Source organism: Carcharhinus amblyrhynchos, chromosome 12 (assembly GCF_965287045.1).
Source record: "Carcharhinus amblyrhynchos chromosome 12, sCarAmb.v2.hapA, whole genome shotgun sequence".
NCBI lineage: Eukaryota > Metazoa > Chordata > Chondrichthyes > Carcharhiniformes > Carcharhinidae > Carcharhinus > Carcharhinus amblyrhynchos.
Window position 1 is genome coordinate 15,188,075 of NC_137335.1, and position 14,081 is coordinate 15,202,155.

Sequence of the window (14,081 nt, forward strand, 5' to 3'; positions counted from 1 at the left end):
TAGCACAGCCAATACATCTAACCAGCACGTCTTTTGGACTGCGGGAGGAAACTGGAGCACCGGAGGAAACCCACACAGACACGGGAAGAATGTGCAGACTCCACACAGACAGTGACCCAACCCCAGGAATCAAACCCAGATCCCTGGCACTGTGGGAAAAGCAGTGCTAACCACTGTGCCACCGTGCCACCCCTGTTCATAACATCAGTGCTTCAACATTCACTGTTGTACACAGAAATCAGATTGAATGGGCAATGCCAAGAATTGGATGTCTCAGATGATTCTACCTTTCTCTTCAGGTTGTACGTAAGAGTCTTGTTCTCAACGATGGCCTCGTTTTCCATTTTAATCAGCTGATCAGTTCGGGCAAGAATGGCCTCCAGTTGCATATCGAAACCAATCTCTGCTGTCATCCTCTCCAGCTTCATCTTCTCTGCTATGTCCCCCAAGAATTTGAGGTACTTCACGAGAAAGGAACATGTGAATTATTTTGCACGCATTCGTGGTTGCAGTCTCAAAAAAGATGGAGAAATGTTCAGTTCACATTGTCCCACATTTAGCTCTGACATGGATAAACATCACAGAGTCCCTACAGTGCAAAAGGAGGCCATTTAGTCCATTGAGCCTGCACCAACACCAATCCCAGTCAGGCCCTATCCCCACACATTTACCCTGCTAATCCCCCTGGCACCAAGGGGCGATTTAGCATAACCAATCATATTTTTGGAGAGTGGGAGGAAACCAGAGCATAGAATCCCTACGGTGCAGAAGGAGGCCATTTGGCTTATTGAGTCTGCATCGACCACAATCCCACCCAGCCCCCACAGAACTGCACCCGGAGGGGGAGAATTCCACACAGTCACCCGAGGCCGGATTCGAACCCGGGTCCCTGGCGCTGTGAGGCAGCAGTGCTACCCACTGTGCCACCGTGCCGCCCATCGTTTACATAAAACCTGGGCTCTGACCGGTACAAATGCCACTGTCACCTCTCCCAAACACCAAATCGTGACACATCCTGAAAATCCAACTACGGGACCCGACCAAAAACAATGAGTTCAAGGAATGGACACGGCAAGCAGACGCATCTCGTTTCATTCCCTGATTTTGGCAGTCCAGGGAAGTTGGTGCCCGTGTAGGAGGGGCAGCTATCCCGTGAGAAATCCATCCTGTGACCAGGGCTGAATCTCACTTACCAGTCTACTTGTGAGTGGCCTTCCCAATGCCCGCACGTTTATCTGAATTAAGAACACAACAGAGAGGAAACCGAAGGATAGCTGGAGAGCGGAGGACGTTCACATTGTACTTGGGCCTCAGTTTTAACACTGGCATTCAAAGATGCCTAACCTCAGTGGGTAAAATGTTCATGACCGAAGCAGGAGGGGGCAGGTTTAAAAAGTGCTGAATAAATTCAGTAGGTTTGGGACCGTCTGTGGAGCGAAAAGATGGAGTTAACAGGTGAAACCTTACCAAAAAAAAAATGGCAGAATTCTACCGCCCACCATGGAGTTGGAAGGGGGGCAAGGTGCGGACAACGGAAATGTCCTGTTGACCACAGGCAGAAATATCCGGTCTCCCTCAGGCAACACCGTAACATCCTGTCCAGAGTGTTGTTTCTGGTGAGAAAATCAGCAGAGGGGTGGGTGGGGTGGGGGGACGCCCTGGAGAGAGACTGCTCGCTAATGACGTGCTAATGTATTAAAATGAGCTTCCTGAGGCCCCGTGACATGTTTCTCGTCACTCCATCAAAGATCGAAACTCGGAAGCAGATCGTGCTGTCTGGGTCTCTCAGGATATTGAGCGCACGTGGTCAATCCCGCAGATGGAGAGCGTGGGCTCAAAACTGCCCCCCCAACATTTTGAGTCTGCATGTCTCTTCTACAGGACTGTACTTTGTTAACTGTGTCTCTCTCCACAGAATTTATCCAGAGTTCCACAGATCAGCTGAGTTTTATTTCCAATTTCCAGCATCCGCGGTATGTTGCTTTGATTTGAGGGAGTGTTTTATAGGACGCCCGGACTGATGAGGTGGGACAGCGAGCAAAGCGTCTGCCAAGCCAGAGAACTCTGTGGCCTCCAGTGTGCTGAAGCTTAAGGAGGAGAAAGGTGAACACTAAAGTCAGCAGCTTGGAAGGAAACCAAGAGAAATATGATAACCCCATTCCGTTCCCTCCCATATTAATGGGCCAATACTTTCCATTGAGTGTTATAAAGGAGGCAGTGGTTAGGCGCATTTTCACGGCACCAGTAATCCGGAGTCCCAGGGTAATGCCCCTGGAGGCCTGGGTTCGAATCCCACCCAGACAAATGGTGAAATTTAATTTCAATAGGAGCCTAGAATTAGAAGTCTAATGATGACCATGAAATTAGAACATAAGAACATAAGAAATAGGAGCAGGAGTAGGCCATCTAGCCCCTCGAGCCTGCCCCGCCATTCAATAAGATCATGGCTGATCTGTCGTGGCTCAGTTCCACATTCCCGCCCTCTCCCCATAACCCTTAATCCCCTCACTTATCAAAAACCCATCAACCCGCGTCTTAAAAATATTTAGCGAGGCAGCCTCCACCACTTCAACAGGCAGAGAATTCCAGAGATTCACCACCCTTTGAGTGAAGAAGTTCCTCCTCAACTCCGTTCTAAACCGCCCCCCCTTTATCTTGAGGCTGTGCCCCCTAGTCCTACTGTCCTTTCTGAGCGGGAAGAGTCTCTCCACCTCTATCCTATCCATCCCATTCATCATCTTATATGTCTCAATGAGATCTCCCCTCATTCTTCTAAACTCTAACGAGTACAAGCCTAGTTTATTCAGCCTCTCCTCACAGTTCAACCCCCTCAGCTCCGGTATCAGCCTAGTAAACCTCCTCTGCACTCCCTCCAAGGCCAAAATATCCTTGCATAAGTGTGGCGACCAAAACTGCACACAGTACTCCAACTGCAGCCTCACCAGTGCGCTATACAGCTGCAGCAAGACCTCCCTACTTTTATATTCAATCCCCCTCGCTATGAAGGCCAGCATCCCATTTGCCTTCCTGACCACCTGCTGCACCTGCAGGCTGGGTTTTTGTGACTCATGCACAAGGACCCCAAGGTCCCTCTGCACCGTCGCCTGCTGCAGTTTTTCGCCACGTAAGTAATAGTCCTTCCTACCATTATTCCTACCAAAGTGGACCACCTCGCACTTGCCAACATTAAATTCCATTTGCCATTTCCTGGCCTATTCGCCCAGCCTATCTAGATCCTTCTGCAGACTCTCCACACCCTCTGCACAATTTGCCGTTCCACCAATCTTGGTGTCATCAGCAAATTTCGACACCATACACTCGGTTCCCTCCTCCAGATCATCTATATAAATGGTAAATAGCTGAGGCCCCAGCACCGACCCCTGGGGCACTCCACTAGTCACCAACCGCCAATCCAAATAGCACCCATTGACCCCCACTCTCTGCCTCCTATTTGACAGCCAATCCCCTATCCATGCTAACACCCTACCCCCAACTCCATGCCCCCTGACCTTCTGCAATAACCTCTTGTGAGGCACCTTATCAAACACCTTCTGAAAATCAAGAAAGACCACATCCACCGGCTCTCCTCTATCCACCGCCCTAGACACATCCTCATAGAAACCATTGTCAATTATTGTGAAAACCCATTTGGTTCACCAATCAGACAATCCCTACAGTGCAGAAGGAGGCCATTTGGCCCATCGAGTCTGCACTGACCCTCTCACTTGAATATCTTACCCAAACCCTTAACCCCCGCGCCCCTCCCCCATCCTTGTAACCACACACATTTACCATGGCTAATCCATCTTGGGACACTAAGGGGCAATTTAGCATGGCCAATCCACCTAACCTGCACATCTTGGGAAACTAAGGGGTAATTTAGCACGGCCAATCCACCTAACCTGCACATCTTGAGATACTAAAGGGTAATTTAGCATTGCCAATCCACCTAACCTGCACATCTTGAGATACTAAAGGGTAATTTAGCATAGCTAATCACTCAACCTGCACATCTTGAGATACTAAAGGGTAATTTAGCATTGCCAATCCACCTAACCTGCACATCTTGGGATACTAAAGGGTAATTTAGCATAGTTAATCACTCAACCTGCACATCTTGGGACACTACGGGGCAATTTAGCATGGCCAATGCTCCTAACCTGCACATCTTGGGAAACTAAGTGACAATTTAGCATGGCCAATCCTTCTAACCTGCACATCTTGGGAAACTAAGTGGCAATTTAGCATGGCCAATCCACCTAACCTACACATCTTTGGACTGTGGGAGGAAACCAGAGCACCCAGAGGAAACCCACGCAGACACGGGGAGAATGTGCAAACTCCACACAGACAGTGACCCGAGGCCAGAATTGAACCCGGGTCCCTGGCGCTGTGAGGCAGCAGTGCTAACCCACCGTGTTGCCCTTAATGCCCCTTTAGGGAAGGAAATCTGCCATCCATTGCCAGTCTAGCTTACATGAAGACTCTGAATTGACAGCAATGTGGTTATTTCTTAAAGGCCCTCAGTTCAAAGACAATTCGGAATGGCAATAAATACTGGCTCACATTCTATAAACAGATAATTAAAAAAAGATTCATATAAAAGCAACTTGGATATTGAAACAGTGAGAAAATAAACTTGACCCAGCTGGGTGCCATACTTTCTGTTTGTCCAGGTTTAAGCTATCACAAAGCACGTCTCCAGTCAGGAGATTTCCCTCCAGGTGCTCAACTTTCTCCTGGAGTTCCAGCAGCCTCTGCTCCGCCTTCACCGAGCGCTGCAGGGCAGCTTGGTTCAGGTCCACCTGCTTCTCCAGTTGCTCCATTAGTTTGGTCGTGTTGTCTTCCAGCTGTGCCACCATCTGCCAAGGATAAGAGAAACACGCAATTAAAGCCGCAATTGGGAGTGAGCTTTGTTGTCCCGTTAGGTTGTCCTATTTAGTCTCTCTTGATAGGACAACCCTCTCTCATCCCAGGAATTAGCTTGGCGACTCTCCTCTGGACTGCCTCCAGTGGGTGGCACGGTGGCAAAGTGGGTTAGCACTGCTGTCTCACAGCACCGGGGACCAGGGTTCAATTCTGGCCTCAGGTCGCTGTCTGTGTGGAGTTTGCACGTTCTCCTTGTGTCTGCGTGGGTTTCCTCCGGGTGCTCCGGTTTCCCTCCACAGTCCAAAGATATGCAGATTAGGTTGATTGGCCATGCTAAAATTGCCCCTTAATGTTAGGGGGATTAGCAGGGTAAATAGTTGTGGTAAAGGGGATAGGCCCTGGGTGGGATTGTGGTCAGTGCAGACTTGATGGGCCAAATGGCCTCCTTCTGTACTGTAGGGATTCTATGATTACTATATCGCTTTTTAGGTAATGGGACCAAAACTATACTCAGTATTCCAGGTGATGCCTCACCAATGCCTTGTACAATTGCAACCAAATCTCCCTAATTTTAAACTCCAACCCCTTTACAGTAAAGGCCATTTGCCTTCTTAACTACTTGTTGGACCTGCTTGCTAGCTTTTTATGATTCATATATCAGAACAGCAAGTCCCTCTGTGCTTCACTCACCTGGATTCTCTCTCCATTAGATAATAATCTGCTTTTATATTCCGTCTACCAAAGTGCATGACCTCATTTCCCCATATTAAACTCCATTTGCCAGATTTTCACCTAACCTATCTGTATGCTGTTGCAGAATCACAATATCCGCATCACAATCTGCCCTTCCATCTATCTTCGTAACATCTGCACATTTGGGAACCTTACATTATGTTCCTTCCTCCCCATCATTAATGTAAATAGCGAACAACTGGAGGCCAAGAACTGATTCCTGCAGTACTCCACTAGGTACATATCTCAACTCTGGAAAGGACCCATTTATTCCAATTCTGTTTTCTATGTGACACCCAATTTTCAATCCATGCTAACACATTTCCTCCAATTCCATGGGCTTTTACTTTATGCACCAGCCCTAAATGTGGAATCTTGTCAAATGCCTTTTGGAAATCTAAATGTAGTACATCTACAGGTTCCCCTCTATCTACTATCTCTGTTGCATACTCAAAGAATTTGAGCAAATTTGTCAAATATGATTTATCTTTTGTAAAACCATGGTGACTATGTTTGATTATATTCAGCTTTCCTAACTGATTAGCTATTTCCTCTGTGATTATTGACTCCAGCAACTTGCCAATAATAGATGTTAAATTAACTGACCTATAGTTACCTGTCTTCTGCCTCTCTCCCTTTTTGAACTAGAGGGTCACATTGGGCAGAATTTTACCCACACGTCTGCCCGAGGTTCATACGATCTCGCCCGAGGACAATGGAGAATGCCGTTCTCCGAGTCTCGCCCACCCCCGGAAGTGGGGCAGGCATACGGGTAAAATTCCTACATTGGCTGCTTTCCAATCTCCTGGTACCCTAGCCAGAATTTAGCAAGTTAGAAAAATTGCAACCAATGGGTCCATTATCTCTGCAACTACTTCCATTAAAATCCTAGTCTGCAGTCCATCAGGTCCTGGCGACTTGTCCGCCTTTAGCTCCTTGGGTTTCTCTAATACTCTATCCCTTGTGATTGGGATTTTTGTAAGCTCTATCATGTCATTTGAAATCAGCCCATCTGATATCTCAGGAATATTTGCAATGTCTTCTACGGTGAAGACTGATGCACAAAATGTGTTTAGCGTGTCCGCCATTTCTTGGTTTGCTGTTATCAGTTCACGCATATCATGGGCATGTCAGCCTCATTCAGCAGGGGTCCCACATTTACCTCAGCCACGCGCTTTCCATTTGTATATCCATAAAAACTCTTAGGGCGGGATTTTATGGTCTCACTCATCCCGAACCCGTAAAATCCCACCTGAGGTGAATGGACTTTCCCATTGTCTGCCCCTCGCCCATTCCAATTCCCATTGTCTGCAGGGGGAGGGGGTAACATTCCAGCCTCACTGCTTGTTTTAACACCGTATGCAGGTTTTCCCTCAAAATTCTCCCTTCTTTTGAGCTTTTTCGTCTTTTGCTGCTGGATCCTAAAGGCTTCTCAGTCTCTGCTCTACCGCTATCCCTTCCCACTTTATATATCCTGCTTTTCAATTTAACATTATTCTTGATCTCATTTGTTAACCATTGATTTTGCCTCTTTCACATGGAATCCATCTTTTTGATTGGGATAAACCCTTGCTGAGTGTTTTGGACCAGTTTGAGTATCTGTGACTGCTCATCTACTGAGCTGTAACCTAGCTTCTTTACCTAGTTTACCTGAAACAATTCCTCCCTCATCCCATTATAACTGCCCTTATTTATGTCAAAGACACTGGTTTTAGACCTTTGGTAATCACCCTCAAACTGTATCTGGATTTCTATCATATTGTGATCACCGCCCCTTTAACCACAAGATCCCTGATTAATCCTCCTTCAAATTGAGGTATACAAGATGATAAAAGGTACGGATAAAGTAGATATGGAGCGGATGCTTCCTCTTGTGGGGACATTCTAGGCTAAGAGGTCATGGTCTTAGGACAAGGGATAGCAAATTTACAACAGAGTTGAGGAGAAACTACTTCTCCCAAAGAGTGGTGAACCTGTGGAATTCGCTACCCCAAACTGCAGTGGATGCTGGGACAGTGAGCACATTTAAGGAGGAGTTAGACAGATTTTTAATCGGTAACGGGTTGAAGGGGAGAAGGCAGGAAAATGGGGATGAGGAGCATATCAGCCATGATCGAATGGCGGAGCGGACTCAATGGGCTGAATGGCCTAACTCTGCTCCTATTTCTTATGAACTTATGACACAAAATTGAATCTAAAACTGCCCGTTCCTGAGTAGGTTCCACAACACACTATTCTAAAAGGCAATCCTTGATACAATCCACAAGTTATTCTATGCTATCCTTGCTGATTTGGTTTGTCCAATTAATATGCAGATTAAAATCTCCCATGACAATTACAGTTCCCTCTGAATGTGTCCTTGATATTTCCCCATTTAAGCTCTGACTTCTTGAGAGGTCACATTTGGGGGTCTACAGACAATTCCCATCCTTGTCTCCCTTCCCCCTGCTATTCATGCTTTCAGCATGATGGCACAGTAGTTAGTACTGCTGCCTCACAGTGCCAGGGTCCTGGGTTCAATTCCGGCCTCGGGTCACTGTCTGTGTGGAGTTTACACATTCTCCCCGTGTCTGCATGGGTTTCCTCCAGGTGTTCCAGTTTCCTCCCACAGTTCAAAGATATGCTGGTTAGGTTGATTGGCCATGCTAAATTGACTCTTAGTATCAGGGGGTTAGCAGGGTAAATATGTGATGTTACCGGAATAGGGCCTGGATGGGATTGTGTTCGGTGCAGACTCAATGGGCCAAATGGCCTCATTTTTCACTACAGGGAATCTATGATTCTATGAACGCAACCCAATTCTACATCATATAGGTAGATAAATCCCCGGGGCTTGATGAGGTATATCCCAGGACGTTGTGGGAGGCTAGGGAGGAAATTGCTGGTCCTTTAGCAGGGATATTTGAAGTCCCTGAAGATTGGAGAGTGGCAAATGTTGTGCCTTTGTTTAGAAAGGGCTGCAGAGAAAAGCCTGGGAACTACAGGCCAGTGAGTCTCACATCTGTGGTGGGTAAATTGTTGGAAGGTATTTTGAGAGACAAGATCTACAGGCATTTAAAGACACAAGGACTGATTAGGGACAGTCAGCATGGCTATGTGAGTGGAAAATCATGTCTCACAAATTTAATTGAGTTTTTTGAAGAGGTAACCAAGTAGGTAGTTGAGGGCAGTGCAGTTGATGTTGTCTGCATGGATTTTAGCAAGGCCTTTGACAAGGTACCGCATGGTAGGTTGTTGCATAAGGTTAAATCTCACGGGATCCAGGGTGAGGTATCTAAATGGATACAAAATTGGCTTCTTGACAGAAGCCAAGAGTGGTTGTAGAGGGTGGTTTTTCAAACTAGAGGCCTGTGAGCAATGGTGTGCCTCAGGGATTAGCGCCGGGTCCAGTTATTTGTCATTTATATTAATGATTTGGATGAGAATATAGGGCACATGGTTATTAAGTTTGCAGATGACATTAAGATTGGTGGCATAGTGAACAGTAAAGAAAGTTATCTCCAATCACAACGGGATCTTGATCAATTGGGCCAGTGGGCTGACGAATGGCAGATGGAGTTTAATTTAGACAAATGCGAGGTGATGCATTTTGGCAGAATGAACCAGGGCAGGACTTACTCAGTTAATGGTAAGGCGTTGGGGAAAGTTACAGAACAAAGAAATCTAGGGGTATACGTTCATTACGCCTTGGAAGTGGAGTCACAGGTGGACAGAGCGGTGAAGAAGGCATTCGGCATGCTTGGTTTCATCGATCAGAACATTGAATACAGGAGTTGGGACATCTTGTTAAAGTTGTACAAGACATTGGTAAGGCAACACTTGGAATACTGTGTGCAATTCTGGTCACCTTATTACAGAAAGGATATTATTAAGCTAGAAAGAGTGCAGAAAACATTTACTAGGATGCTACCGGGGACTTGATGGATTGAGTTATAAGGAGAGGGACTGGGACATTTTTCTTTGAAGCATAGGAGACTGAAGGGTGAGCTTATAGTGGTCTATAAAATAATGAGGGGCATAAACAAGGTAGATAGTCAATATCTTTTCCCAAAGGTAGGAGAGTCTAAAACTAGACAGCATAGGTTTAAGGTGAGAGGGGAGGGATACAAAAGTGTCCAGAGAGGCAATTTTTTCACACAGAGGGTGATGAGTGTCTGGAACAAACTGCTAAAGGTAGTAGTAGAGGCGGGTACAATTTTTCTTTTAAAAAGCATCTAAATAGTTCCATGGATACGGTGGGTATAGAGGGATTTGGGCCAAATGCGGACAATTGGAATTAGTTTTGGGGTTTTAAAAAAAAAGACGGCATGGACAAGTTGGGTCGAAGGGCCTGTAAACCTCTATGTCTGCTTTTATACCGTGACTCTGCACTGCTCTGAAGCCTTCCGTAATTAACAGCGATACCACACTTCCTTTCCCCTTCGGCCTGTTCTTTTGGAACGTTATATACACTGGAATGTTGAGTACCCAATCCAGATCATTCTGCAATCACATTTCTGTAATACACCATACTCCTCTGTTTCAATCTGCGCTGTGAACTCATCTACCTTGCTGTATATTCCTTGCACATTTAGATAAAGTACATATAGCTTCGATATTTTTGCAGTTGTTTATAACTGTGGTTTTGCTCAGTGTTGTATATTTTTGGTTATTTCTCCTGTCCCAGCCTGTCACACAATGACAATCAAGGTTTCCCCTCAGCCTAAATCACCAACAACCTGTCCTGGCATTGAACTCCCAACGTGACTGGTGAATGCGTGGATTCTCTCCCCTCCCTCTGCACTGTTCCCACCCTGATTAAAATGCCTTCTTATTGTTCCATCTTCGATGTGGAGATGCTGGCGTTGGACTGGGTTGGGCACAGTAAAAAGTCTCACGGACAAGCCTCCATATACAAAGGATCTGCTCAGATGAGGAGGAACGCAACAGAACTGTATTCATATATGCCCTATATATGCACTGCAACCCAACCCCCTACTCACCTGATGAAAGAGCAGTGCTCCAAAAGCTCATCCTACCAAATAAACTTGTTGGACATTAACCTGATGTTGTGACACTTCTTACTGTACCATCTTCAGTTCTGATGCAAGGGTTAACAGAGTGCTTAATGCTGCTACCTCACACAGCCAGGGACCCGGGTTAAATTCAGGCCTCAGGTGACTGTATAGAGTTTGCACATTCTTCCTGTGCCTGCATGGGTTTCCTCCAGATGCTCCAGTTTCCTCCCACAGTCCAAAGATGTGCAGGTTAAGTGGATTGACCATGGTAAATTGCCCCTTAGTGTCCAAAGGTGTGCAGGTTAGGGGGATTGCCCATGCCAAGTTGCTTCTTAGTGTCCAAAGATGTATAGGTTAGGTGGATTGGCTATGCTAAATTGTCCCTTAGTGTCCAGAGATATGTAGGTTGGGTGGATTGGCCATGGTAAATTACCCCTTCGTGTCAAAAGATATGTAGATTGGGTGGATTAGCCATGCTAAATTGCCCCTGAGTGTCCAAAGATGTGTCAGTTGGGTAGACTGGCCATGCTAAATTGTCCCTTCATGTCTAGAGATGTGCAGGTTGGGGATCGGCCATGCTAAATTGCCCCTGAGTGTCCAAAGATGTGTGGGTTGGGTAGATTGGCCATGCTAAATGTGACATGGGTGGTTCTGGGTAAAATGCCCTTTCAGAGGGTCAGTGCAGACTGAATGGGCCAAGCTACCTCTGTCTGCACTGCAGGGATTCCACGGTACAAATCGGAAGCATCAACCTGCCCGCTCCCCCTTCACCCAGTGAGCAAAGCCCTGGATTGCCTGCTTTCGCTTGGGGTTTGCACATTCGGCTGTGGTTCCATTGAGTTTAATCCTGCTGTGAAATACTTCAGTGGCATTTATGAGCACTTAAGCGCTGTCTGGCTGAAGAGGGGGCTAACATCCGGCTAACAGCCTACATCTGGGGCACTCCTACTTCCAGAGCGCTGAATAAATAAATCCAGCCCTCTCCCAAACATTGCGTCATTGTCACAAAATAATGCTGAGATTGTTTTTGTTTCAGTGACCATTCCCGCCCCCTCCACCGATTCGAGACAATTTATTGGCACCAGGCAATCAATAAAGATTTGCCAGGTAATAAATGTCCAGCATGGGCAAAGACAGTCAGAGATATAAAAACGCTGACTCATTTCTTCTGTTTGGCCATTTTTTGCGGTTGTTGGTACCACTGGGATGGTTTTAAGATCCCTGCCCATCGGAAGGTTTTTTTTCTGGGCGGGAGGTTTGGGATGAAGATGGACCTGGATTCCCGATCCCAGGGGACAAGGCACTGAGTTTGCAGTGTCACTCTGTCCGAGCTACGGGGAGACTCCAACTCCAAGGTTGGTAAAAAAAAGTTGGCTTGTTCCGAACACCAGAATTATAGGGAGTGGGATAGCTCGATCTTGGGATTGGACATAGCTCGGCACAACACTGAGGGCCAAAGGGCCTGTACTGTGCTGCAACGTTCTATGTTATTTCTATAAACACCGTCTCTCCAAGGCTGATCGGAGCCCGCGCTCTCATCACACACATTTGTAAAGCGTGGTGCGCCATTAAGCAATCCGTTTCAGGACCGCTCCTTTCATAGGTAAACACTGAGCTCCGCAGATTGGCTCCAGAGATTAGTAAACTCAACGCCCACCCAGAAATAAAATACAACACTACAATAACACTACTATTCATCAAACCATTCATCTCGCAGTTTCTGTCAACCACTGGGCTTGTGCAATTTGATGAGGTCCGGCCTGTTTACAAGGTCTCTGCAGACAAGAGATAACTGAAAAGAAGGCAAAGGGGAAGGAACGCATAGAGTCGTGGAGGTTTACAGCATGGAAATAGGCCCTTCGGCCCAACTTATACATGCCGCCCTTTTTCTTAACCACTAAGCTAATCCCAATTGCCCACATTTGGCCCATTTCCCTGTATACCCATCTTACCTATGTAACTGTCTAAATGCTTTTAAAAATCAAAATTGTGCCCACCTTTACTACTGCCTCTGGCAGCTTGTTCCAGACACTCACCACCCTCTGTGTGAAAAAGTTGCCCCTCTGGGCCTTTTTGTACCTCTCCCCTCTCACCTACAACCAACAATAAACCTATGCCCTCCAGTTTTATATCTAGCTGATCTGTGCCCCTCATTATTTTATAGACCTCTATAAGGTCACCCCTCAGCTCTTATACACCAGAAAAAAAAGTCCCAGTCTATCCAGCCTCTCCTTATAACTCAAACCATCAAGTCTCCTTATAACGTAAACCATGTATTTCACCCTGCTATTCCTCTGATGCCAAGGAGCAGTTTTATAAGAACATAAGAAATAGGAGCAGGAGTAGGCCATCTAGCCCTTCGAGCCTGCCCCGCCATTCAATAAGATCATGGCTGATCTGTCGTGGCTCAGTTCCACATTCCCGCCCTCTCCCCATAACCCTTAATCCCCTCTCTTATCAAAAACCCATCAACCCGCGTCTTAAAAATATTTAGCGAGGCAGCCTCCACCACTTCAACGGGCAGAGAATTCCAGAGATTCACCACCCGTTGAGTGAAGAAGTTCTTCCTCAACTCTGTTCTAAACCGCCCCCCCTTTATCTTGAGGCTGTGCCCCCTAGTCCTACTGTCCTTTCTGAGCGGGAAGAGTCTCTCCACCTCTATCCTATCCATCCCATTCATCATCTTATACGTCTCAATGAGATCTCCCCTCATTCTTCTAAACTCTAACGAGTACAAGCCTAGTTTATTCAGCCTCTCCTCATAGCTCAACCCCCTCAACTCCGGCATCAGCCTCGTAAACCTCCTCTGCACTCCCTCCAAGGCCAAAGGCCAAAATTTTGCAAGGCCAATCAACCTAACCTGCCCATCTTTGGAATGTTTGATTTTGATTTGATTTGATTTATTATTGTCACATGAATTGGGATACAATGAAAAGTATTGTTTCTTGCGCGCTATACAGGCAAAGCATACTGTTCATAGAGAAGGAAACGAGCGGGTGCAGAATATAGTCTTACAGCCATAATTAGGGTGTAGAGAAAGATCAACTTAATATTGGGTAGGTCCATTCAAAATCTGAGGGCAGCAGGGAAGAAAATGTTCTTGAGTCATTTGGTATGTGACCTCAGGCTTTTGTATCTTTTTCTCGATGGAAGAAGGTGGAAGAGAATGTGTCCGGGATACATGAAGTCTTTGATTATGCTGGCTGCTTTTCCGAGGCAGCGGGAAGTGTAGACGGAGTCAATGGATGGGAGGCTGGTTTGTGTGATGGACTGGGTTACGTTCACAATCCTTTGTAATTTCTTGCTCAGAGTAGGAGCCGTTCCAAGCTGTGATTCAGCCAGAAAGGATGCTTTCTATGGTGCCTCCATAAAGGCTGGCGAGACTCGTAGCGGACATACCAAATGTCCTAAGCTTCCTGAGAAAGTAGAGGTATTGGTGGGATTTCTTTACTGTATAGAGTGTAGGAGAAAACCGGGGCACCG

At 46.4% G+C, this 14,081-nt stretch overlaps 1 protein-coding gene across 1 annotated transcript in view; it reads right to left on the bottom strand.

Annotated features, from left to right (window-relative positions):
- The window catches only part of ccdc170 (coiled-coil domain containing 170), an 81,836-nt gene that overhangs the window by 24,194 nt on the left and 43,561 nt on the right, over positions 1 to 14,081 (bottom strand). Inside the window, exons 9-10 of the mRNA XM_080199742.1 lie at positions 4,662 to 4,862; positions 288 to 461 (exon numbers count right to left, since the gene is read on the bottom strand). Of these exons, the coding sequence (XP_080055868.1) occupies positions 288 to 461; positions 4,662 to 4,862 (375 nt within the window). The remainder of the gene's footprint in view (positions 1 to 287; positions 462 to 4,661; positions 4,863 to 14,081) is intronic.